Raw genomic sequence first — 23,438 nt, forward strand, 5'->3', positions numbered from 1 at the left:
AAGGATGAATGTTTTATGTCACTGTAAGTGCTGCTGGTGGTGACCAAGTGTCCTTTCAAGACCTTTATTCTTTACATTTCTTTGGCACAGTCAAAGCAACTCTGTCCATCCCATGCCTGGAAGTGCTACTGTCCTGTGGTGATATTTAACACTTCAAATGTAGTGGGTTCATTTAAAGAACTTATTAAAAATCACTATGCTGTTGGCCTGTGGCATTGTCTGAAGATGAGCAGCCCCTCTACAGAGTCACTCCCTGGTGTGACATGTAGCAAAAACGTGTATAAATAAATGTGGTTCAATCAGGGACTGATTTCCTGATCTCCAGGTAAAACTCCTTGTCAGTCCCAGGGGATAACATCAGCCAGGCATAGCCATGACCTGGGAAAGCCCTCACACTTTTGGATTCCATCCACTGCTGATGAAGCCTTTCCCATTTGTATCCCGTCACTGCTGACAGTAAAACCAAACAGGAGCTTGCATTTGACTCTCAGTCCTGGACTTTGCAAATTAATGCAGCCACCACTGCCGTGAGCTGAGATCCCCATGCAGCCTCTGCAGGATTCAGCTGCAAGGGTGCTGAGAGGAGACAGGAACTTCCAATTACATTAATTTCTATAACTGGAAGCACAGACAAGCTTTGCAGTTCAGACCCCCTTCATCAGTCTGAAAGTTTGGATCCTTTTCTCATTTTATGTGGTTAAAACATCACAGATGGTACTGAATAAGAACAAGCCAAAAAGAGCAGGACCTTCACGTTTCTAAACAAGTGGAAGAACCTTCAGATGTTTGTATTTCTCCTGAGGAGTCCTGCCCCAAGCCAGAGGAATTCATATCCTTCCTCTGGAGTTGCAGGCACATTCTTTACCTCTAACAGGGATGATGACAGTGGTCAGCTTTTAGAAGAGCTTGGAGACAGCCAGTGTGAACACCCCCTGGGAGCAGGATGTCTCAGAGCTATTATTAGCATTTCATAAACTGCCTATTTGTCCATCCCATCACTCCAGACAGGCCTTTTCCTGTGGGATCTGCTGGAGCTTCCCGAGACCATCAACTGCTCTCACATTTCTGCTTCCAGCACCTCTCACATCAAAGGATCCCATGCTGTGAGAAAATCACCTGCCTGTGTTACCTTGTCCTCATGACCTGGCGGATGGTTTCACTTCTGTCCATTCACTCCTTTATTTGGGGAAAAGTGAACTGGGTCTCTGTTCATTAAACTTCCCCTTTGGACATGACCAGACATCCACCACCTCAACCCAGCTTTCATTTTCTGTCTCCTTTGCTTGTGAATAGACTGGATCTGGAATTTATTACCCTTAGTGCTCTTCACTGTGTCTTTTCCATCATTTACCATCTCTTTTTTTGAGGCAGAGAGATCCACTAGAGGTGCACTGTGTGTGCTCTATGTGGCAATGTGATAATAGTTTATGTTTTGTCATTGATTCCTCCGCAGTGACTCTCAGTCCTGACACAGCTGTTTTGGCTGAGCAGTCACCCAGTTCCATATTTCTCTTTGACACAGGATCTGTGGTGACGAGATTGACGCTGGCACCATGACCATCCAGAAGGCCATCCAGCTCCTGTGCTCCTCCGATGACAAGTACCAGGCCATGGGGGCTTACTACCTGCAGCACACCTGCTTCCAGGATGAGTCTGCCAAGCAGGAGGTGAGGAGACTCCTCCAGTGCTCTGCTGCCACACCTGATGGCACAAGAGAGGGGTGGGACTGGTTTTTCCTAAGTGCCAGGGATCCATACATTCCCTTGGTTTTCATGGGGGTGATTTATACCTCATTAGTCAGGCTCAAGTATTAATTAAGTAGATTTTTCAGCTATTAATGGCCACTTTCTCACAGCAGCAGTTGGTCAGGATTTAACACCTGAATAATTTCTGGCTAGCAGAGAGAGTGTTCCTGTTGTCACCACGAGCTGCCGTGGCACAGGGTGATGGGGTTTGGCAGTGTGGAAGCTGCCATCCAGTGTCCTCTCCTGGGGGGCAACTGCACCCAGTTCCACATCAATCTTTCACTATCTCAGAGCTGCAGAGTCAGAGCCAGACAAAGCTGCCTCAAGTCCCACTGTGAGCTTTGTGGGGCATTGCTCGGTGACTCTGCAGCCCTTTCCCAGCCTTTTTCACAGCCCTTTTCCAGACTATTTCAGCCACCTGAACCAATGGGTCAATTAATGATCGTGTACTAAGATGATTTTGCACATCTATAGTAGTGGCTGCCCCATCCTGGAAGTGTCCGAGGCCAGACTGGACAGGGCTTGGAGTAACCTGGGCTAGTGGAAGGTGTCCCTGCCCATGGCAGGGGCGGGGTACAGGATGAGTTTTAAGGTCTCTTCCAACCCAAACCATTCTGTGATCCTGTGATGCTTGATCACAGAGAAGCCCTTCTTACAGCACAGGTTATTCTTCTGATGCTCTTACTCCTCAACTCCTTTGCCAACATGCAGCAAAGGAGGCAGCCTGAAGGATCTGCTGCAGCAAGGATGTCACCAAAGTTTATCCCCACCCTGGATTTATTGAGATGTCAACCCTTTCGAGGTGGCTTTCCCTGTCCTGACACAACAGTGGAGCTGGAAGTGCTGGCCCGGTGTGGGGCTGTGTCCCTGTGCCCTGGCTGCGCCTGGATGAGTGCAGGTGCCCAGCCCACGTTCACGTGGCCAACTGTGGGGTGGCCACACCCTTTGTTACCGTTGCAAGCCCTCTCTGAGCACTGGGCTGTCCCATCCTTCCCAGAAGGATGTGCCAGAGCAGTTCTGTGACTCATCCCAGCACACGCTTGTTTTCCTTCCCTCCTGAAAGCTGCTCATTCATTGTCCATTGTCAGCAAACCTCAGCCGAGGGGGTGTTTGTGCCAAGATGGGCTCGGGGCGGGATCACGGCCGGTGCAGAGCACGTCCCGCAGCAGGAACACTCAGCATTTGGAGAGCTCAGCTGCAGGGATTTGCCTTCAAGGCTCCGTGTGCTGTGTGTGCTGTCCTGCAGGTCTGGGCTCCCTCCACTGCCTCTGGCTGACCTCGAGGGTGGTGACACTGGCCATGACCATCCCTCTGAGCTCAGCCTGTGATCTCAGGGTGCAGATAAATGACCACAGCATGTCACTAGGTGGATATAAATGGCCTCTGCACATAGGCAGGGCAACATTTCCACCTGGTGCAAACTGTGGAGGTGGGTGAAAGTTTGCAGGAGCACATTTCCATCAGCAAAGGACTCTGTCCATGGCCATTACTCACGGACAGCCACTCCTGCTGTTTAAGCTTTTGGCTCCAACCTCCAGGCCAGAAGGAGGTTCTGGTTCAGGCCTCAGGTCATTTGTGCTCGTGACCTATGGCCTGAGCCAGACTTGTCATCTCTGGCCATCGTTCCCTGGCAGCTCTGCTTCTCCAGCTCCCCCAGGATGGACTGTCTGACCCCTGGCACTGCTGGGGCAGTTCTGAGTGTCCCTGTCCCAGCAGTGCCCTGTGCCCTGTGCTGATGGTACATGTCTGTCCTGGTGCCGTGCTTGTGGCAGGTGTCTGTCCCGTGTCTGTCCCCTGTCTGTCCCCTGTCTGTCCTGTGTCTCTCCCGGTGCTCCATGCTCATGTCCTGTGTCTCTCCCCTGTCTCTCCTGGCCAGGTCTATCGGCTGGGGGGCATTGCCAAGCTCGTGGAGCTGCTCCGCAGCCAGAACCAGAACGTGCAGCGGGCAGCAGCCGGAGCCCTCCGGAACCTGGTGTTCAAGAACCCCACCAACAAGATCGAAACCCGGCGGCAGAACGGGATCAGGGAGTGCGTGAGCCTCCTCCGCAGGACGGGGAACACTGAGATTCAGAAACAGCTCACAGGTACCCGGAGCCTGCTCAGCCCCGGCAGGGCCCGGGCTCCCCTTGCCTGGGGTCCGTAGCCCTGGTGATTGCCTAGCACAGAGAGGGGGGTTTATGCTCCTCTTGCACCTAAATCAGAAGGCAGAGGGGTCCTGGCCCTTCCATGTTGCATAAGGGTTCCTCACTTCCTAAGTGCCCGCTGGGGAAGCCCCTGCCCCAGGTCCCCCCCCCAGTTATGGTCACCCTGCCATTCCCACACCTCCCTGCACCCTGGCCCCCGTGCTGTCCCCAGGGAGGGCCAGGGGAGCTGCCAACCCCAGTAGGGTGAGCTGGGTTCTCTCACTGGTGCCTCACCTTTGCCTGAGGAATCGATGGGAGGTTTTTGGTGCAGGTCACCCTCAGCTGTGTCCCGGGTTTTATGTGCAAGCCTTTCCAAGATCCCTGGAGAGATGCCAATAAACAAGGGCAATAAACAGCAATTTTGGGAGGAAGGAGGATGCTTAAATGCTCACCTCCACATGGACCCATCCTACCTGTCTCTCATAGGGGTGGACAGGGACTGGGGTTTCAGGCAGTCTCTGCACCCTCAGCTGAGAGGGGTGAAGGGAAGGAGGATTTTGGTGCTGGAATCACCCCGACCTAAACAAAGTCCCTCATGCACATGACCCTGTGCTTGAGCTTGTTTCCCACCTCCTTCCTAGGACTGCTCTGGAACCTCTCCTCCACTGATGAACTAAAAGAAGAGTTGATACAGGAGGCTCTGCCTGTGCTGACAGACTGTGTTATCATCCCTTTCTCGGGCTGGTCTGATGGCAGTTGCAACAGGACACGAGAAATTATCGACCCAGAAGTGTTCTTCAATGCCACAGGGTGTTTGAGGTGAGTCACCAGGGAGGGACTGACTGCAACTTGTGTCTGTGGGCAAAAGCTGAAGCCATCTAAATCCTCTTACAATGAGCTGAATTCATGCTCATTACAATTGTGTTAATGAAAAATTCTCCTTAAGAAAGTTTTCCTGACTAAGAGAAGGTGCAGAAAAAAATTACATGTAAAATACTTTTCTAGTAGCTTTTTATTTTTAATAATTTTATTCTTGCTAAGTCTCTTCTCAGATAATATGTAAGTTGTTTTGTGCACCACTGAAACCCATCAGTGTTAAGCTCAGACCAGGAAACTGGACAGATTTTGCCTTTAGAGTTTTGAGGCTTCCAGAGAAAACAAACTTCCAGAGAAAACTGGTTTAGGGTCTAGGTGACAAAAAGACAGACTTCTCTGTGTGGGGAAAACAAGCATTTTCCCACTTCTTTTGATAACTGTTTTAGCACAGAGCAGTCCCATTGTCCTGGACTTTTCCTGGCTCACTTCATCAGGAGACTCAGCTACAAAACAGGAGGTGCAGCTGAGCCCAGAGTAGTTTATTTTGTTCACGGGAAACCAGAGCCCTTTTGTAGAGGATCTTCGTCCTGACTTGCTGTTTCTGCTACCTTCCTCCTCCACTTGGATGTGAGCTCCTTGTCTCAATGGAAACAAGTGGGGCCAAAAACCTGCCCTGTATAATGAGGTACTTTCATCAAGGGAAGCTCTCCCTGAGGGAGGCAGCGCCGGCCGCGCCCTTCCCAGACGTGCAGCTCGCAGGAGCTGGGGCTGCTTATGAAACGAGAGGCTGATCATGGCAGGGCCTTTGGAGACCTGATACCATCGGCTTCAGTGGCTGGGAACCGTGTCTGGGAGATAGGGAGTGCTGCTCCCTCCTTCCCTGTCCTGGAAGGCAGGGATGTGTGGGGTACAGCGGGTATGAGTGCTCTGCTTTAAGGCCATCCCAACCTACCAACACCATAAAATATCCCATTAAAATGAGGGAAAGACAATGGCAACAGCTTGTAAAAACGCTGTGGAGTTTAACTGAAAGTAGGCTGTGCCTCCTGAGACTGATCCCAGCCTGTGGCAGCAGTGCCCAACACCCCCAAGAAGACTGCGAGCTGCAGGTCAGCGAGGGAGCAGGACTGGGGAGCAGGCAGAGTGAGCGAAGCTGGGAGATGGATCCGGAGCCCCGGCTCCAAGGGCTGAGCCAGGACTGCTCTGAGTCACTGCCCTGCCACATCAGAACACAGGGATGAGAACAGCCCTGGGTTTGCCCTGGGCCCGAGCCATTGCTGCTCAAGCATTTCTGGATTGCAGATGAATCCATGTTAATGAGGAGGCTGCAAATCACAGTGAACATCAGATCCAGTTCTGGAACGCCTGCAGTGAATATCTCACAACCACTGCCAACCTCTCTTTGTTTTTCGTTTGCAAGCTATAAGGCAATAAAATAGGGAAGAAAAAAAAATCAGAACAAAACAACAAAACCCATATCCTGTTACTGGAAAAACTCCCCTGTCCTGGCAGCCGCCGGTGTCCAGGAACCCATTTCAGCCTCACAGATGGGTCAGTCCCTCTGGTCAGAGCCACTGCTGCTCTCCAGCCTCTCCACCCCGTTTCCCACACAGGCGTTGCTGCTGACCATGGCTAGGTCTGTGCTTACAGCCCTGTGCACCTTCCTGATGATCACAACAACCCCAGATGGTCTTTGGCCAGTGTTCCCTTTGGAAACTCCTCTCAGGAGACAGAGTCTGTCTAGCGGCACATGCAGAGCCTCTGAGGCAACCTCCTGCTGGTGACTGTCCCTAGGAGGGTGTCTTCTATGCAGAGCTCCTTACATGACATGTTCCAGGTGAAACCAGTCCTAAAGAGCAACAAGAGAGCTGTGCACTGGTGCAGTCCCACCAAAGGCCTCCAGAATGGGAGCAGTTCTTCAGCCTTGCTGAACCTGCCAAAAAATCCCTGAATTCAGTGACAACCATAGCCAGAACAGAGCCCAACTCACCCTCTCTCCTCCTTGTCCCCTGTCATGCTCCTCGACGGCTTCCTCAGGAACCTGAGCTCTGCAGACATGGGGCGCCAGACCATGAGGAATTACCCCGGCCTGATCGACTCTGTCATGACTTATGCCCAGAACTGCGTGGCCTCCAGCCGCCCCGATGACAAGGTACCAGCTGCTGCCCTGGGCTGTCCAGCCCCACAGTTAACAACTGCAACCCTGGGAATGCCTCAAAATCCCTTTCCAACAAATACAAGAGGGGGCTGCACTGTCTGGCTGCTCTTGCCCTTCCAAGCCCCAGTGGGATCTGTTGGAAGGTTGCAAGTCCCTGGGGCTCTGGGCCTGAAGCAGAGCTGGGCTTTACAATTTCCCCGTAACAAACACAGAGGAACAGTAAAATACTTTGGCTCCTGAGTCCCCAGGATACTTCCCTTCCCTTCCCTTCCCTTCCCTTCCCTTCCCTTCCCTTCCCTTCCCTTCCCTTCCCTTCCCTTCCCTTCCCTTCCCTTCCCTTCCCTTCCCTTCCCTTCCCTTCCCTTCCCTTCCCTTCCCTTCCCTTCCCTTCCCTTCCCTTCCCTTCCCTTCCCTTCCCTTCCCTTCCCTTCCCTTCCCTTCCCTTCCCTTCCCTTCCCTTCCCTTCCCTTCCCTTCCCTTCCCTTCCCTTCCCTTCCCTTCCCTTCCCTTCCCTTCCCTTCCCTTCCCTTCCCTTCCCTTCCCTTCCCTTCCCTTCCCTTCCCTTCCCTTCCCTTCCCTTCCCTTCCCTTCCCTCCCCTCCCCTCCCCTCCCCTCCCCTTCCCTTCCTTCCCCTCCCCTTCCCTTCCCTTCCCTTCCCTTCCCTTCCCTTCCCTTCCCTTCCCTTCCCTTCCCTTCCCTTCCCTTCCCTTCCCTTCCCTTCCCTTCCCTTCCCTTCCCTTCCCTTCCCTTCCCTTCCCTTCCCTTCCCTTCCCTTCCCTTCCCTTCCCTTCCCTTCCCTTCCCTTCCCTTCTCTGGAACATTCCAGCATCCTAATCTCCATCTCTTGCTCTTTACCCCCCACATCTCCTCATCTGGCAGGACTCAAGTGTACAATCCCCAGCTTGGCACCATGTTCAGCAGGAAGCCAGGAGCTGGCATCTCTCTGCCAGTCCCCTGACTGTGACTGATGGCTGTGTGTGAACAGCACTGACAAAATAGTGTTTGTAGACACCTTTTGGGGAGTTCAACACCTTCAAAGCTACCAAAGTTATTTTGAATTCTCTCCGGATTGAGCAAACCCTCTTTTGGGAATGGCTTTTGCAGGAAGCCCCTTTCCAGCAGCACACACACAACACAGCTCTTTGGAAATGTAACCACAGGTTCTGGTGTTGGTTATGGGTATCCAGCCAAAATTCTCCCTTGCTTTTCCCATTGGGCACTCTGACATCCAGGGAAAGGAGGCTTAAGGCCTCTTCTTGGTGCAAAGTGTCACCTGATCTGTACCTGTGACTCAGAGTCACTGGAAGTTGACTCTGGCAAGAGGGGGATTTCAAGATTTGGAATTTCATCATTTGATGCAACCACTCTCTCTTTTCCTGTTTGCCAGCTTGTCTGTGGCAGTGAGACCTCCCAAAGTTCTCTGGGTCAGCAGCTCACTGAGACCCTTCCTTCACACCTATTCCAGCTCCTCCCCTCCCATCCCTCGCTCCCTGAACCAGGCTCAGGAGCATCTGTGGTGCTAAAAAAGCTGATTATGGCCCAGTCCATGTCCTCTCTGGTGCTGCTCCATAGTTTTCTGCCTAATGTGATGTTTGTGTTTTTCTTCTGGGGGTGATGCAGTCTGTGGAGAACTGCATCTGCATCCTGCACAACCTCTCCTACCGCCTGGATGCTGAAGTTCCCAACAGATACACCCAGCTCAACCACATGGCCCGGAGCGTTTACATGGACAAAACTCTCACGGGCTGCTTCAACAGCAGGAGTGGGAAAATGGAGGTAGGATGTGCCACAGAGGGATTGGGAATGTGGTGCTCTGCCCCACGCAGGGGCTGCAAGGGAAGAGCAGGATCTGAGCTCCCTGTTTCTCATGTCTTTGTAGAATGATGAGTACGGGGTCCCCCTTCCCGAGGAGGATTTCAAACCCAAAGGCCCCAGCTGGCTCTACCACTCAGATGCCATCCGCACCTACCTGTCCCTGATGGATCAGAGCAAGAAGGATGCCACCCTGGAAGCTTGTGCTGGAGCTCTGCAGAACCTCACTGCGAGCCGAGGACTGGTAAGAGCTTCCCTCCCCTCCACATGTGTGCACCCAAATGTGTCAGCACTTCCATGAATCAGAGAGTCAGTAAGGTTGGGAAGACCTCTAAGGTCGCTGATCATCATCACTTCTCAGCCATGAAAAAGGAAAATGTCCTTCTTAAACCTCAGGGCACCACAGCCAGTCTTTCCGCAGTGTTTGATCCAGTGGGGTGTTTATTAACTCCAAACTCAGGGTCTCCTGGGGGGCTATAATCAGCATCCCAAGGATCTGTTCCAGACCCATACACTTCCAAGCTCCAAGTTTGTTGGGTTTCCAAGTTCCCTCAGTCTGTTGGTCGCCCTTCCCCAGGGCAGCAGTGAGGGTGAGCCCAGATGTGCACCCGTAGCCAGATGTGATGAGAGGCGGGAGAAGGGCTGAGCCACTGCCTGTGCGTGTGCTCCAAGGGGAGGTGGCCCTAATGACAGGGTGGGTTGTGCTGTGGATTGTGGCTTGTCCACACCCCAGAGCTGCCTGTAAAATAGCTGTGACAGATGTCCTGACCCGTGGGCATGGCAGTGTGGTGGTGCCAGGGGCTGGGTGATGCTGTGGCACCGTGAGGGACACGTCACAACCACGGCCCCGTGGGCCCACGTTGCTGCCCTGGGCAGGTCCTCGCAGGCTGCCTCCACTGGGACAGCCCCTGACTTGTCTGTTTGTGCCCAGCTCCATCAATCCCAATTTAAATAAGATGGATGGGGAGATAAAGCGATAATGATTCCAGAGGTAGGAGAGGCGTGTCACGTGTGGGGAGTGTCCCACCCAGAGACACAGGTGACTCACACAGAGCCTTCCCTGCTGGGATGGCATTAACCTGCCAGCTCTGATCTCCTTTTGTCACAACGATTTCCATGCAAAATAATTGTGCACCTTGACTTTTGGCAATTTAACTAAGCAGTGCCACAAACCAGAAGGTGGAGAGAGGCTGTCACGTATGGGTAGAGCTGGTCAGAGAAATGGGGCTGGAGTTTTGTGCTCCAGGGAAAAGAAAATTTCAGCAATCAACATTGCACAAGAGAAAAACAACCAAACCCAGCTCTGACAGTGCTGGAACAACTTAATTCAGACTCCTGGAATGGAATGGCTGAAATTTGGATGTGCAGAAGTGGCTCCTCCCTTCAAGGGTCTCATTCCAGCTCAGAGCTGGAGCTGGAGTTGCTGGGTTTGCTGTCATTTGATGGAAGGGGAATCTGGGGAAGAACTTAAGGAGCTTGCTGTGATCCTTTAGCTCTAGAGGATGGCTCTGAATGTCCTTCAGCTTCACTTTACACACCCCAGTCCTGCTGGTGTCAACATGGAACAGGGCACATTCCAGCCCCTTCTCTCCATTCCCATGTCACTGTTGCTGGACATGTGTCTCCAGCAGCCTTTCTGCTGGGCAGTAGCTGAGAAGTTCAGTTCAAGCTCTGTCAATAAGGGCAGTTTATTCAGGGGATGTGCTTGAACTCTGTGCTTGAACATCTGCCCTGGCTGCATCATGGGACTTTCTACATTTACAGGCACGAGATCACATCCAAGATGAGTATTTTTAGTCCTCAGATTGTTTTTTAAAGGCATCCATTGTCTGTTCCTGCTCCCCAAAAGCCCACTGTGGCGTGGCAGGGAGCTGTGAAGGGCCAGGGCAGGGAGCTGCCAGGGGGTTGTGAAGGGCGAGGGCAACGTGGACATGAAAGCAAAACTCCTCCAGCTTTTGGAATGTCAGTTGAGTGATCAGCTGCTCCACTGGGGCTCCAAAGGACAGCAGAACCAGCTGCATCACAGCAGATGAGAGGCTGACTTTTCAAATGTCACAGAATCATGGAATCATTAAGCTTGGAAAAGCCCTCTAAGATCACTGAGTCCAACTGTTCACCCATGTTCACCACTAATCCATGTCCCCAAGTGCCCCATCCACGTATTTTTGGAACATTCCCAGGGATGGTGACTCCACCGCTGCCCTGGACAGCTGTGCCACTGCTCGGCAACTGCTTTGGTGAAGAATTTTCCCCAATATCCAATCTAAACCTTCCCTGGGGCAGCTTGAGGCCATTTCCCCATGTCCTGTCCCTTGTTCCCTGGGAGCAGAGCCTGACCCCCTGCTGGCTGCACCCTCCTGTCAGGGAGTTGAGGAGAGCCAGAAGGTGCTTCCTGAGCCTCCTTTGCTCCAGGCTCCCGTAAGTGTAGGGAAGAGAGGTAAAACTGACAAAGTGGGATTATGGCAGCAGGAGAAAGGATTGTACAGTGCTCATTTTATGGTATAGTCACATTCCTCCAGCCCTCACCATCATCCCAGCTGTTTCCCGCTGGCACTGGAGGTCATGGACATCTCTGCTCTCCCTCAGATGTCCAATGCCATGAGCCAGTTGATTGGGCTGAAGGAGAAGGGGTTGCCCCGCATCGCTCGGCTGCTCCAGTCCAACAGCTCCGAGGTCGTCCGGTCCGGGGCCTCTCTGCTGAGCAACATGTCCAGGCATCCTGTGCTCCACAAAACCATGGGTAAGTCCTTCCCCCATGCTGGATCCCAGCTTTCAGCTTTGTGGGGTCTGCCCAGCTCGCTTTGTAAGCCCCATAAGGAGACTTAGCCAAGCTCCAGAACTGGGCAGAGCAGTGTCATTTCCTCTGGCCCCAAGGACAGTCCCCAGTGCTGTGTGACACGGGCCATGCTTTACAGACAGTGACAAACCTGCAGGACCTCGAGGGTGGCAGTGTTTTGGGAACTGAGTTGGACTTGAGTGCACATGGCCAGCAGCACTGCCCTTCCAAAGGCCTGCAGTCCTCGTTTTGTCTTGGAAAAACCCACTGATGACATTGATGCCATTGCTGTCCAACACTTGGATGCCTCCCTGCAGAGATAACTCTGCTTGCTGTTAACACAAATAGCATCGTTCACTTGTGCCAGATTGTGTTTGATTGTTGATTGGAACATTCCTCCACCTCTTTAGCTCACCAGGTGCTCCCAGATGTGTCCCGTCTCCTGTCGTTCCAGTCTGGAAACACCAGCAGCTATGGGGAGATCATGACATCAGCTTGTTACACTCTGAGGAACCTCATCATGTCCAACCCTCACCTGGGAAAGTCTTACCTGTCCAGCAACTTGCTAAATAATGTAGTGAGCCTGTGCCGGAACGGGTGAGTGTGGGGCATGAGGCAGGGGCAGCGACAGACTGACCTCAGAGCCTTCCCAACACCCTTTGGAGCCAGAGTAGAGCATTATTCCTTCCTAATAAAGGAACTGGGCATGGTGGTGGGCAGAAATCCTCAGCACTGGTTTCTTGGAAACAGGCAGGAGCCATCCAGGGTGGGATTTGCAAAGGGGCCTCTGGAAATTTTCTGATTGAATTTTAGGAAATTCTAAAAAGAACTTAAGCAGCAATACCTTAAAGTCTTTTAAAAATAGTACTTATAGAGGTTATAAAAAAGAGGAGGAGTGACTTTTTACACAAGCAGATAGTGACAGGACAAGGGGGAATGGTTTCAAACAAAAAGAGGAGAGATTTGTACTGGATATGAGGAATAAATTCTTCCCTGTGAGGGTGGAGAGGCCCTGGCACAGGGTACCCAGAGAAGCTGTGGCTGTCCCATGCCTGGAAGTGTCCAAGGCCAGGTTGGATGGGACTTGGAGCAACCTGGGCTAGTAGAAGGTGTCCCTGCCCGTGGCAGGGGGTAGGACTGGATGAGCTTTAAGGTCCCTTCCAGCCCAAACCACTCTGGGATTCTGTGATCTATGAAAAATTCCAGCCCTCAGAACAGGGGATGTCAGTGACTTCCTGGCTCCTGGGCTTCCCTCAAACCTTGTCATGAAGGTCAGGTCTGAGGTTCAGCACTGCAGGTACACAAGGATTGTCCTTAACTTTTATGTGCAAATCTCTTACTCTTTTTGTTGAATCATCCTCCTCAAGACGCAGCTCTGAGGGAACATAGACAGGAATTATTTTAAGTACCTCCCTGGTCTACTCCTGTATTTTACACCAGCTGAGCAATCTCGTATTTTACCACTTTCTATTTTAGGACTTGGTTTGGGGTTTGGTGGTAGGAATTCTGTCCTGTTTGTTATCCATATTCCCTGCAGCACAAGCCTGTCAAGCCTTGCCAAGTTCTTCGTTCATTTCTGGCCAAACTGGTGTTATACTTCCATTATCTTTGACCATGTTCTCTCCTTCCTAGGCTTTCATCTCTCCTGCCATCTGTCTTTGTTTTAAAATGCCTTAGACAAGTAACCCATTGTTTTCTGTTGTGAAAAGCCATTTGCATGCCTTCATCATCCTTTGATAAAGTTCTTCCAATCCACCTCTTGTTCCATGGCAGAGACACTCTCAGTCATTACATGGGGCCTCCTTGTTTAGTTTGGGCCTGGGCCAAGGAGCATCACTCTATTTGCTGCTTTTATTTGCTTCCACTCTTCAACGAGCCCAATTACCATGAAACCCAGCCCTGTCCTAAGCCCTCGTTGTTTTGAACGGCATTTACTCCTGCTGAAGTCCCACTGTGGCTCCCTCAGAGCAGTGCTCAGTAATTTGCTGCTCCAGCACAGCCTTGCACAACCCGGGCTGGGAACACTTTAATTGCCTTGGCTGCTGGGGATGAGCTTTGTTGGAAGTGACTCACTGAGCTGTCAGGAGTTACCAAACTCTGGAGATGTCTCCAGTCCTGCCTGGATCACAAAGTCCTCCCGAGAAACTCCCCAGTTCCCACAAAGTCCAAAACTTGAGTTGTTCCTTTTCCTTCATTATTCATTTTTGTCCCAGAAGATTTTTATGCTGTTCAGTTCTTAGGAAAAAAGAAAAGAGAACAATTTCCACCCAGTGGAAAATTCCACCCAATCTTACTTGTTCAAGCTGTATTATTTCAGGCTGTTCCAGTAGAGCAGATGTTGGAGAGACTTTGGACTCTTGCTGGGTCACAAGGTGAAATTTTCCCACTGTCACGTGTTGCCTGTGAAGATAAACAAGAAAAATGAGGGTGGGATTTGTCCAGTCCTACATCAGAAGGAGCCTCCCCCCTCCCCAGTGCAAATCAATAAGTACCCCACCTCTCCTGGGGGCTGGCTGATGCCCCCAGGTCCCCACTGGGGTTCTGCATGTGGTGAGTCCCACATCATCAACCTCCTCCTCCTCCTCAGCACCGCAGGCAGCAGAGAGAGGGGGGACGGGGGCTCAGGGGTGACCCAGTCACCAGGGAGGACACAGGGACACCCTGCACCCTGTCAGGATTTTGCAGTTTTCTCTCTGAATCTGCCTCAGTTCCCTGTGGACGTTCCCTGGCCCCCAGGCTGGGGTTGGTGTCTGGGGCTCCCTCCCTGTGTCTCCTCTGCCCCCCACAGATCCTGCCCTGTGTTTCTGAGCTGGGCTCTCACTGCGTTACCAGGACCAAACCAGGAGCTCAACCTGCTCAAACAGCTGTAGAGTCATAGCTTAGAAAGAGACTCCAGGTTCCAGACCAGTGAGTTATGGATCTTACCCTTTCCCATGTCCTCCTCTCTTCCCAGGTTTCTTTCTCCTCATGTTTCTCAAAGCTGGATTCTGACTGAGAGGCAGAAAGGGTTCAGCAGTTTATCTGATGGATGTGGTTGTTTCTTCTTCTTCCTGGAGCATCCCAATTCAGTAATTGTGTCTCCTGCAGATGCTCCCATCTATGGTATGGGGTTCATGGTCATGTGGGGTTCCTTCACTCTTCATTATTTTTAATCCAAGTTGCCAAAATATTGAATATTTCCTTCAAATTTTGGTGGTGTTTCTGAAAATCAAGCCACTGGACCTGATTTATTTGGGTGTTTGGTTTCCTTTTCATTTTTCTTCTCCAACTGCCTGAAAAACGTTTCTCTGCTCATTTTCAAGCAACATTATTTCACTAATTAAATTTAAATTCTCCTCATTAATTCTACTGACTGCACGCAAAGCTTTGTCCAAAACCTCTCCCTGTATTTAGAGCATCACATTTGCAGTTCATCCCTTTACCGTGGATTTATTGCTGTTTCTCTTTGTTCCTTCACTTTTCACACCTTTGCTATTGCAGTTTTATTTTGCAGTTGAATTCCACCACAGCATTTCACCAAAATTAATCTTTCGAGAAACTCAGGTCTTCCTTTGATTATTCCCTGTGCCAGAGGGTTCTTCTCATCCACACATTTCCAATTTCCCATTTCTTCCGAAGACTGCACCTTGATATCAATCTTATAATTTTCTCACATCCTGAAGAAATCCTCGTTCTGGGAACTCCTTGGCATTCTCTGTGACACACATAAAGTTCTTTGTACTTTTGTCCTTTGAGGAAGGATTCTTTCTCCCCATTATTTGATATTTATGGACAAAATTCTTGTCTTTCTTGCCGCCATTCTGTTTCTCCCCATTCCCCACCATCTCCTTCTGATTGTGTCTTGTTTTTGTTGAGTCTGTAGCTTTTTGGATGACTCCTCCCACTGCCACCAAGGGGACATCTCCCTCATTGCCTTTCCACATTTTTTCATGAATAATTCTGTTTGTAAAAAACAGACTGTCCTTAAAATCAACTTTAATTTTCAGGCAATTTATTGTTAAGGAATTTTTTCCCCAAATCAGCTGTCCTTGATATTCTGCTCTGTGTTATCCACTGCTATATTCACACTATTTTGTTTGGGATATGCTGTTTGCCTACTGAAGTTGGCATCACAGCTCCACCAGTTCAAAATGAGCTTTTTATACCTAAATTCTAGCAGTCAATGCTGTATGAAACAGTCAGTGCCAGTCCTTCAAATGAAGAGTTTAGAAATTCTGCCTGAATTCATAAATGACTCAGGTACCAATGCTGGTAATTTTGGCTTGAAAATACAAAACTTTTGAGGTGTTCTCTGGAGACAGTCACAAAAAGTACATATTTAGCATCATTAGAAGTAAATTATTTCTAAAATAAGAGAAAATTACTCTAGTTTAGAAGGAGAGAAACAACTTGAAACTACAAATCCTTGAAAGAGAGAGTCCAGTTCATGTTCTGCCTGTCTGGTCACAGCTACCCTTGGGTTTGTAGGGCTTGAATGGCTTTTCAGCCACAGACAACATTTCAGCCAAAAAATGTTTTACAGCATTGTCATTCTGGTGACAGAGCGTGGGGTGGTTATAACTAGAGAAGAGATTGGGCAATAAAACCTGTTTTTTCTGTCCCAAAGCATTGCTCAGGAATTTCTGGCTCTCCTCCAGCCAGGAGCTGCACAACCCCTTTGAAGTTTATGACCAAGTTAAACTCGATCATTTCTTTGGTAACAGCTGCTGTGTATGTCAGAAAAATGCCCCAAAATTTACTGGATGTGGTTCCATCCCTGTCCTGCTACACTCAAAGTGCGGAGTTGATGTCCCAGGTTCCTCACGACCTATTGGTCCCATTTCTTGTAGGCTTTTGGGGACTATTTTTGAGGACATGAGGTTTTGTAGAGCTGTATCAGACAGGGAGGGTCATGAGCTTGGTCCTGTTCCTCTCCATCACCCTGGGTGGGACAGGCTGGGGCTGCTGCCCTGAACCCAGAGCAGGAGTCTCCCACAGCCAGGAGGAGGCCCAGGAGATCGGGAGCAGCGATGGGAGCCAGCAGGGAGGGGATATCTGGGTATGAAATGTTCCAAAATTATAAAAGGTCCTGCGATGACTCACGGTTTCGAGCTGTTACATGAGCAGGTATCTGTTCCCTTGTGCTGAGTAAGGGCTCTGGGCTGCTTGCAGATGTTGTTATTGCAAAGGCTCCCATCCCTTGTCCTCTCCAGGCAGCTCCGAGCCCGCTCCTCTGCCCCCTCCCAGGAGATCCACCCACGCTGTCCCTGCAGACTCCAGCGAAGGGTTGGCACCGTTTTCCTTCTCTTTCCCTCTCTCAAATTTCACACTCAGCTCAGTTTCATTTCATTCAGCTCATTTTCCCACTCAGATCCTCCCCTCTCCTTCATTTGCCCTGCTCTGGTTACAGTTGTTGTCCCACAATATTGCTGAGAGAGCAGGGAGGGTGTCACTGACAGTCCTGCTCGTGGCTGGCCAGGCTCCCAGCTGGAGCTGGGTTTGTCCAGGCGGTCAGCAGTATCCATGGGGTGCTGCTCTGCTCCTGCCATAATCCTCCTGTTGCTTTCATCTTCCCAGCTCCTGTCCAAAAGCGGCCGAAGCTGCTCGACTCCTCCTGACAGACCTTTGGTCCAACAGGGAGCTCCAGAGTGTGCTCAAGCAGGTGAGGACAACACTCCTGCTTCTGGGAGTCAGGAACAGCCCCGGGCTGCTCACTTGCTGAAGTGGGGAGCTGGTAAAGGCCCTGAGTAGGGAGGGCCCAGGAGGAGCCCGGGGCACTTGGGGACCCGCCTGGGATCTGAGCAGTGGCAGGGGGTCGCTGCTGGGACTCGCTGTGGGGATGGAGCAGATGGTGACGTGCCTGTGTCAGGCACCTTCCTCACTGGGGATGGTGCTGGAATGCTCCCCAGCACAGCCCTTGCTCGGGGCTGGGACACACTGGGCATCTCCCCCTCGTTTAGGGGATTCCCTTCATTGCAGTCCATCGGGTCCCAACAGGTGCCTGTCAAGGTCCCTCCTCTCTTTCTCCCCATTTTCTTCTGTGTCCACGGCCCTGCCCTGTGGTTACAGCCCCCCTGCAGTCAGGGTAAGCTTTCAAACCAAGAGGAGGAGTAGCTGGGATTTGTTTTGCTCCCTGCAACAGAAGCTGGGAAAGTGCAGAGCCAGACAGGCACTGAGCCAGCTCCAGCTCCCAACTCCAGCTCCCACTCCCAACTCCCAGCTCCTGCTCCCAGTGGCTTTCTTTGAACAAGCTGGGTTTTTCCAACTCAAGAGCAGCAGCACCTGCAGAGAGTAAAGGGCCAAATTAAAGAGAAGGAGGAATGCCTACAAAGGGGAGCACCTGGGGGCAGGAGCAGAGCATCCAAACTGTTCCCATATTAACAGTGAGGGACTCTCTGCACAGGAGCTGGGGCAGTTTTGTGCCAGGCTCTGCTCACAGCCTGTGCCAGCTCATTTTGGTGTGACTCAGTCACTCTGGCGTTCACACAGAGGCTTATTGCATAGCTAAACATCAGGGGAGGAGGGTGGCAGTCTGCAGGGGCACATCCAGCATGCAAAGACTTCTGCTCCTGTTTCAGGATGAGGAGCTAAATGAAACAATACTCAGCAAATGATTAAATAAAAGTTCCCTCCAAAAACCTGGAGTCCAGCTCTGGGTTGATGGAAAGCAATGCAAGGAAAGGCAACCTGGGCTAGTGGAAGGTGTCCCCTGGGGACACGGCAGGGGAGAGGGGAATGAGATGAGCTTTAAGGTCCCTTTATCCCAAACCATTCCGTGGTTCTATGATTCTATGAAGTTCATCAACAAGGGTGACAAAGGCACCCAGAGGGCTGACAGAGGAGGTTGGCTGAGAGTGAAGCACACTTTGCTCAGTAACTGCTCTCAGTGTAGAAACTGATATGCACTCACTGCACTTCCTGTGTTTCTGCTTTTTCAGCAAGGGTTTGATAAGAACATGATGGGATCTTTAGCTGGAACGACCTTCAGGACCCTCTCCTCCAGATTTTAGAGCCTCTCCGTGCACGTTCAGGCTGCAGGTGAGAACATGGCCCTCGTGGTGGATTTGGGGCACAGGAATCCTTTGAGATTGTTGCTACTTTTGATCACCCCAAAAGTGCGTTTGTGAGATTTTCATCCCAAATCTTCCCAGCCCAATCTGTGAGAGGTTGGGGGCTGTGCTGTCCCCAGGCCCAGGGCAGATGTTGCCCCCACTGCCCAGCTGTGCATTTTGGAGATGCTCAGCACAGATGGCACAGGACAGACTGCTGGGCTTGGCTGTGCCTCTCACTTCCTTTGCCAAGCAATCACTGATTCAGTGCATTTTTCCAAACCCTCAGAGGTGAGGCTCTTCCTGGGATTCTCCCTGGCAGTGCCCTCTTTCCTGAACTTTGAGCGGTGTTATCCAGCCAGTGCCAGTAATGTTGCAGTGAATCCCAGCACAGCCATGCCTTCAGCCATTAGCCTTAGCAATTGGTTGAGCCCTTAATCCAGCTGTCAGCCTCAGGTCAGAATTGAGAACCACATTCTGTCAACTGAAAATTCCAATAGAGAATCCAGGGAAGAGGAACCATGGGCAGAATTTCCAGGGCATCGTTATGGGTTTATATTCAGCGTGAAATGAGGATTGAAGCCATCAGGCACTTTTCACTCAAGATTCCCACTGAAGGGAAAAGCTTTAAACACTTTGCAAATACCAGAGGTCTCGTGGGTGGTGTCTGAGATTATGCAGAGGGAATGATTTGCTCCCTTCCCCAGCATGGGCCTTCTGATCAAACCAAGAGGAAACAGTGCCAAAGCCCCTTCCTCCCCTCTGCCCAGGAATGGATTTCACTTCCTGCTCTGTTGGGATGTTTTCACTGGGACTCCGAGGAGCATGGAAGTCCAGGGTGAAAAGCTGTGGGCACCCAAGAAACTGCAGCCAGGCTTGGAGAAAAGATTAAAAGCTGGGGTTTGCTGTAATGAAAAGATCTCTTGAATGCTTTAATTATCTGGGGGGTTGCTTTTTCTTTGTTTTATTTTTTTTTTTCCCATTTCAGAATTTGGAGTTGGTTCATGTCCAGGAAGAACAACCCTTCCATGATTCCTTAGGATGTTAAACATGTAGAGAGTTTCTGAGTTCAACTCAACTGTAAAGCAAACCAAACACGTGGATTTCATGTGGATGACACTGATATTTTTAAGCATTTTCTTCTTTTTAGGGGGGAGAAGGGACTTTGATATACTTTCTCGATGTCAATAATTATTTTTTTGCCAAGAGTGTGTCTGTGTAACTCTGGGTGTGATGTGGAGGTGTGTGCAGGCAGCACACACAGAGCACACGTGAGGAGCAGGATCTTCCTCCAGCTTAGTCCCCTGTTTTCCACCCAAAGTTGGGGTGATTGTGCAGTTTAACCCCTTGCAGGGTTTTATTCCAATTCCACCCTATCCATGCATCAAACACTGCCATGCTAAAAATTTGTCACAGCATATTTTTATGCACAAACACAAGAAAAAGTCAATTTTAGGTCAAGTTGCCCCTTTGCATCTGGCCATTATTAACAGATACACACAAGGATGCTCTTCTTTCCAAGGCTGGTTATTCCTAACAGTTATGAACAAGGGCTTCTTCTCTGCTTAGGATTTTTCTCTGATAATTGTTAGCATTTTCTTTCCTGTCACATGAACTCTTTATCTCAAGAAGCAAATTGACACCTGCAGATTCTCTCCCAGGCCTCGGTCACCCTTCCCTGAAGCTCTTTGTGAGGGTACAGTCGGGACACAGCTGCAGAGCTCGAACATTCCCAGGTTCTGATCCATTCTGAGCACCAGAACAATTCCAGTTCCTGACTGTACCTGGACAGAGGTGGCATTTGAGAAGCTGAGCAGGACAAGCCAAGTGCTTTTCCACTGGAATCACTGACTGCCACAGGAATGAAAGAAGGGGGGGATGTGGCCTCTTTAATCCTATTTTGTTTTTACTGATCAATGTAAAGAACTGGTATTAATGTGCAAAGGAATGTGAGCACTTGTGTGATGTCAGGTTTGGAAATGTTTTATTTCTCGGGATCTTGAATTGCATTAATCTGCCTGTGATGCTGAGGCTGTGATGAGGGCCTGCTGAGCTCATTTCAGGGCAGCTCAATTCTTACAACCTTCTTCTCTCCAGAAGAAAAATATCCTCCCCGTGGAGGGGACACAGCTCAGACTCATGGGGAGGGAGCAGCTGAGGCTGTGTTTGCTGCCTGTCCCATACACAGGATTGTTGTGCTGGTTATTATTCCTCAAAGGGGGCAGGGGCACAGGGCCGTTTTTCAAACATTGGGGGTTAAGGAGGTGCTTGGGAAGGATGGATTATGAGCCTGGAAATGGAAAAGCAGTCTCACTTCAAGTGTCAGGCTCCTAAATTGGTGGGACTCAGGATGTTCAGTTCACATCCGTGAGGTGATTTGTGCCCACTAAAGAACCGCCTGTGAAGTTTGGGTTTGCTCTGCTGCAGCTCCAGGTTGCCCTTGTTGGTCCCCATTTGGAGCACAGGGAGCTCTGCCCACAGAAGGAGATCATTTCCAGCTGTTTTTCCTCTTGGGCTACAAAGGGTGGCTTCATCCTTTGCACTTTAATGAGCAGCCACTCTTTGCCCACGTTCAGTCGGGAGCTCTCTGTGCTGAGCTGCAGCCAAATGAGAGAGGGGGAAAAAGCCCCTTTGAAGTGGAGAGGCAGAACCAGGAGAATCTAGTAGGACAGAAGTGTTTCAGGAGGGTTTAAACAGAGCAAAGAGCCCCAGCCCGTGGGCAGAGCCCTTCCACCCCCCAGCAGTTCCCTTGCTGGATGTGGATTCCCAGATGCAAAAAGTTCCAAGTGCTTTGGGCAGGACCCATCTGTGGATGTCCCCCAGGGCTGCAGCATCCACAGGGTTGGCTCCGTTTGGGTGTGAAGTGCTCGGTGCAATTTTGCATTCAGGTTTGTTTTGTAATGGCACGTCCAGCACAAGTCCTGGGAGCGAATGCTTTTCCCTGGAAAACTAATCGGGGAAACAACTACAAAATGGAATGACGGAATGTTTAGGAAATTCACTCTAATTGGCTGTGATTTAGGCTGTATTTTAAAACACTGCAGCTGCTTTCACCCCCAGTGCAGTTACTGAGTCACGGTACAAGGCACAAAGAGCCGTAGCTTTATGATCATCTGCTCACAATTAAATTTACAGGTACTGGAGATTTCATTAGTGAGTATTGGACTCCAGGAGACAGATCCATCATTCACATAAATTTTATTACAAAAACCATTGTTACAGTTGTTTTTATTACAGTTTTTTTTTTCAAAGCTAACAAAATGATAAAAATAAAATCTGTCTCCATGCTCAGAGCTCTTCCAAATGTGACTGGGCACAGCCCTGAGCAATCTCACCTGGCTGGGATGTTGTCCCTGCCCTGAGCTCAGAGGTTCCTCCCATGGAGCTGTTTTTAGGATGCTGTTTGTCACTGCTTGCAAACCTCAGGGCAGAGCTCACTCAGGAGACCTGTGGGCTGCAGGAACCACAACCATTCTGCCATCCCAGGGCTGTTCTGCAGCTGCATCTTCCCTGGGAAGTTCTCTGGCAGCCTCTATTTTCCTCTCAGTCTCTCTTTAAAATCTGGACACCAGACTCCACTCAAGTCAGTGAAGTGGCTTTGATGCCCAGCTGTGAGAAGCGAAGGGAAAATCAGACTTACTGGAATAAGTGGTGTTGCTCATAACCAGCAATTCTGGGAGCTCAGTGAGGTTCCCTCCAACATAAATTAATGCTGTTTTCACCTCCAGTATAATTTTTTTTGCATTCTGGGGAGGTATTTTTTTTAAGGCGTGATTTTAACTGTGCCATCCTCTCTGATGAGCTGGTTTCCTGTTCCTTGCTCCTTGAAGAGCCAGGGTAGGGCACACCCCCAGGACAGGGACAGGGCAGGTCTGTGGCACAGGGATGGAGAATTCCTGAGGGGGAAGAAGGAGCGTGGCCAGCAGCAGCAGGAACAGGAGCAATGGGACACCCAGCCGTGTAAATAAACACCACCCTCATTGTCCTGGGTGCAGCAGAGCTTTTTTGGTCTATTTTCTTACAAATGCTTTGTTTATTCTGTGTGTGTACAATCCCACCCCGGCATTTCAGAAGCCTCATGGATGAGTCGAAGGCAGTTTTATTCCTCTCTGAACACACACCACTGTGAGACCAACTCAGCCTTACCAGTCTGTAGCTCTACAGTGTATTCTGTAAGATATAGGTATGTGAGAAAAACGTCTCAGAGTTTTGTTTTGGCTGCACTGTATGTATTTGCTTCATTGGAAAAGCTGAAATCAATAAAAATTGCTGGAATTTCTTCAAGCTTCCTGGTTTGGATGATTTTATTTTGGTTGTTTTGCCAGTGGTAGGAAATAAGAAAGGTCTGAAAGTTCTGAAAGGTCTGAAAAAACCCTGTTACCCTGCAGCAGGAATCAGCTTGGACTGCTCTGCCTTATCCAACAGGAGTAAGGAAGCTGTAAATCCCATTTCCTCCAGCTGGGCACTGCCCAGGCTCCCCAGGGAATGAATGGGCACAGCCCCGAGGCTGCCAGAGCTCCAGGAGCTCCCAGGATGGCGCTCCCAGGACAGCGCTCCCAGGGATGCCCAGGGTGGGGTTGCTGGGGTGTCTGGGCAGGGCCAGGGCTTGGATCAGTGATCCCTGTGGGTCCCTTTCAGCCCAGGATCTTCTGTGACTCCATGATTTTGTCCTCGGTGGGTTTCTCTCCCAGCAGCTTTCCCAGCCATCACTTCAGTCCATGAAGAAGTTAATTACCATTGCTGTCATTTGTGTCACTGCTGAAGGGATCCAAAGGCTGTGGCAGGGAAAACTGACACTGAACCGTGCCATAAATCAAATCCCTCCTGATGGGAGAGAATTTTCTACAAGTCCTTGCAAGGAGTTTCAAAGATAAACTGAGACTTTTCCCGGAGTTTCAATGCTGCTGGATAGTTGTTTATTAAGTTTTATCAGAGGAACAGAGCCACCAGCGTGACCCAGGTACAGCATAGAGCACAGAA

General features: G+C 50.3%; 1 protein-coding gene across 1 annotated transcript in view; it reads left to right on the forward strand.

Annotated features, from left to right (window-relative positions):
* The window catches only part of PKP1 (plakophilin 1), a 48,854-nt gene extending 26,112 nt beyond the window's left edge, over nt 1-22,742 (forward strand). The window contains exons 4-14 of the mRNA XM_048328170.1: nt 1,523-1,667; nt 3,622-3,829; nt 4,510-4,687; nt 6,722-6,836; nt 8,463-8,618; nt 8,722-8,898; nt 11,241-11,394; nt 11,841-12,027; nt 16,987-17,071; nt 18,348-18,447; nt 19,447-22,742. Coding sequence (XP_048184127.1) covers nt 1,523-1,667; nt 3,622-3,829; nt 4,510-4,687; nt 6,722-6,836; nt 8,463-8,618; nt 8,722-8,898; nt 11,241-11,394; nt 11,841-12,027; nt 16,987-17,071; nt 18,348-18,419 — 1,477 coding nt within the window. The 3' untranslated portion in view covers nt 18,420-18,447; nt 19,447-22,742. The remainder of the gene's footprint in view (nt 1-1,522; nt 1,668-3,621; nt 3,830-4,509; nt 4,688-6,721; nt 6,837-8,462; nt 8,619-8,721; nt 8,899-11,240; nt 11,395-11,840; nt 12,028-16,986; nt 17,072-18,347; nt 18,448-19,446) is intronic.
* The last annotated feature ends 696 nt before the right edge of the window (nt 22,743-23,438 follow it).

The sequence above is a fragment of the Corvus hawaiiensis genome, chromosome 24 (genome assembly GCF_020740725.1).
Source record: "Corvus hawaiiensis isolate bCorHaw1 chromosome 24, bCorHaw1.pri.cur, whole genome shotgun sequence".
NCBI lineage: Eukaryota > Metazoa > Chordata > Aves > Passeriformes > Corvidae > Corvus > Corvus hawaiiensis.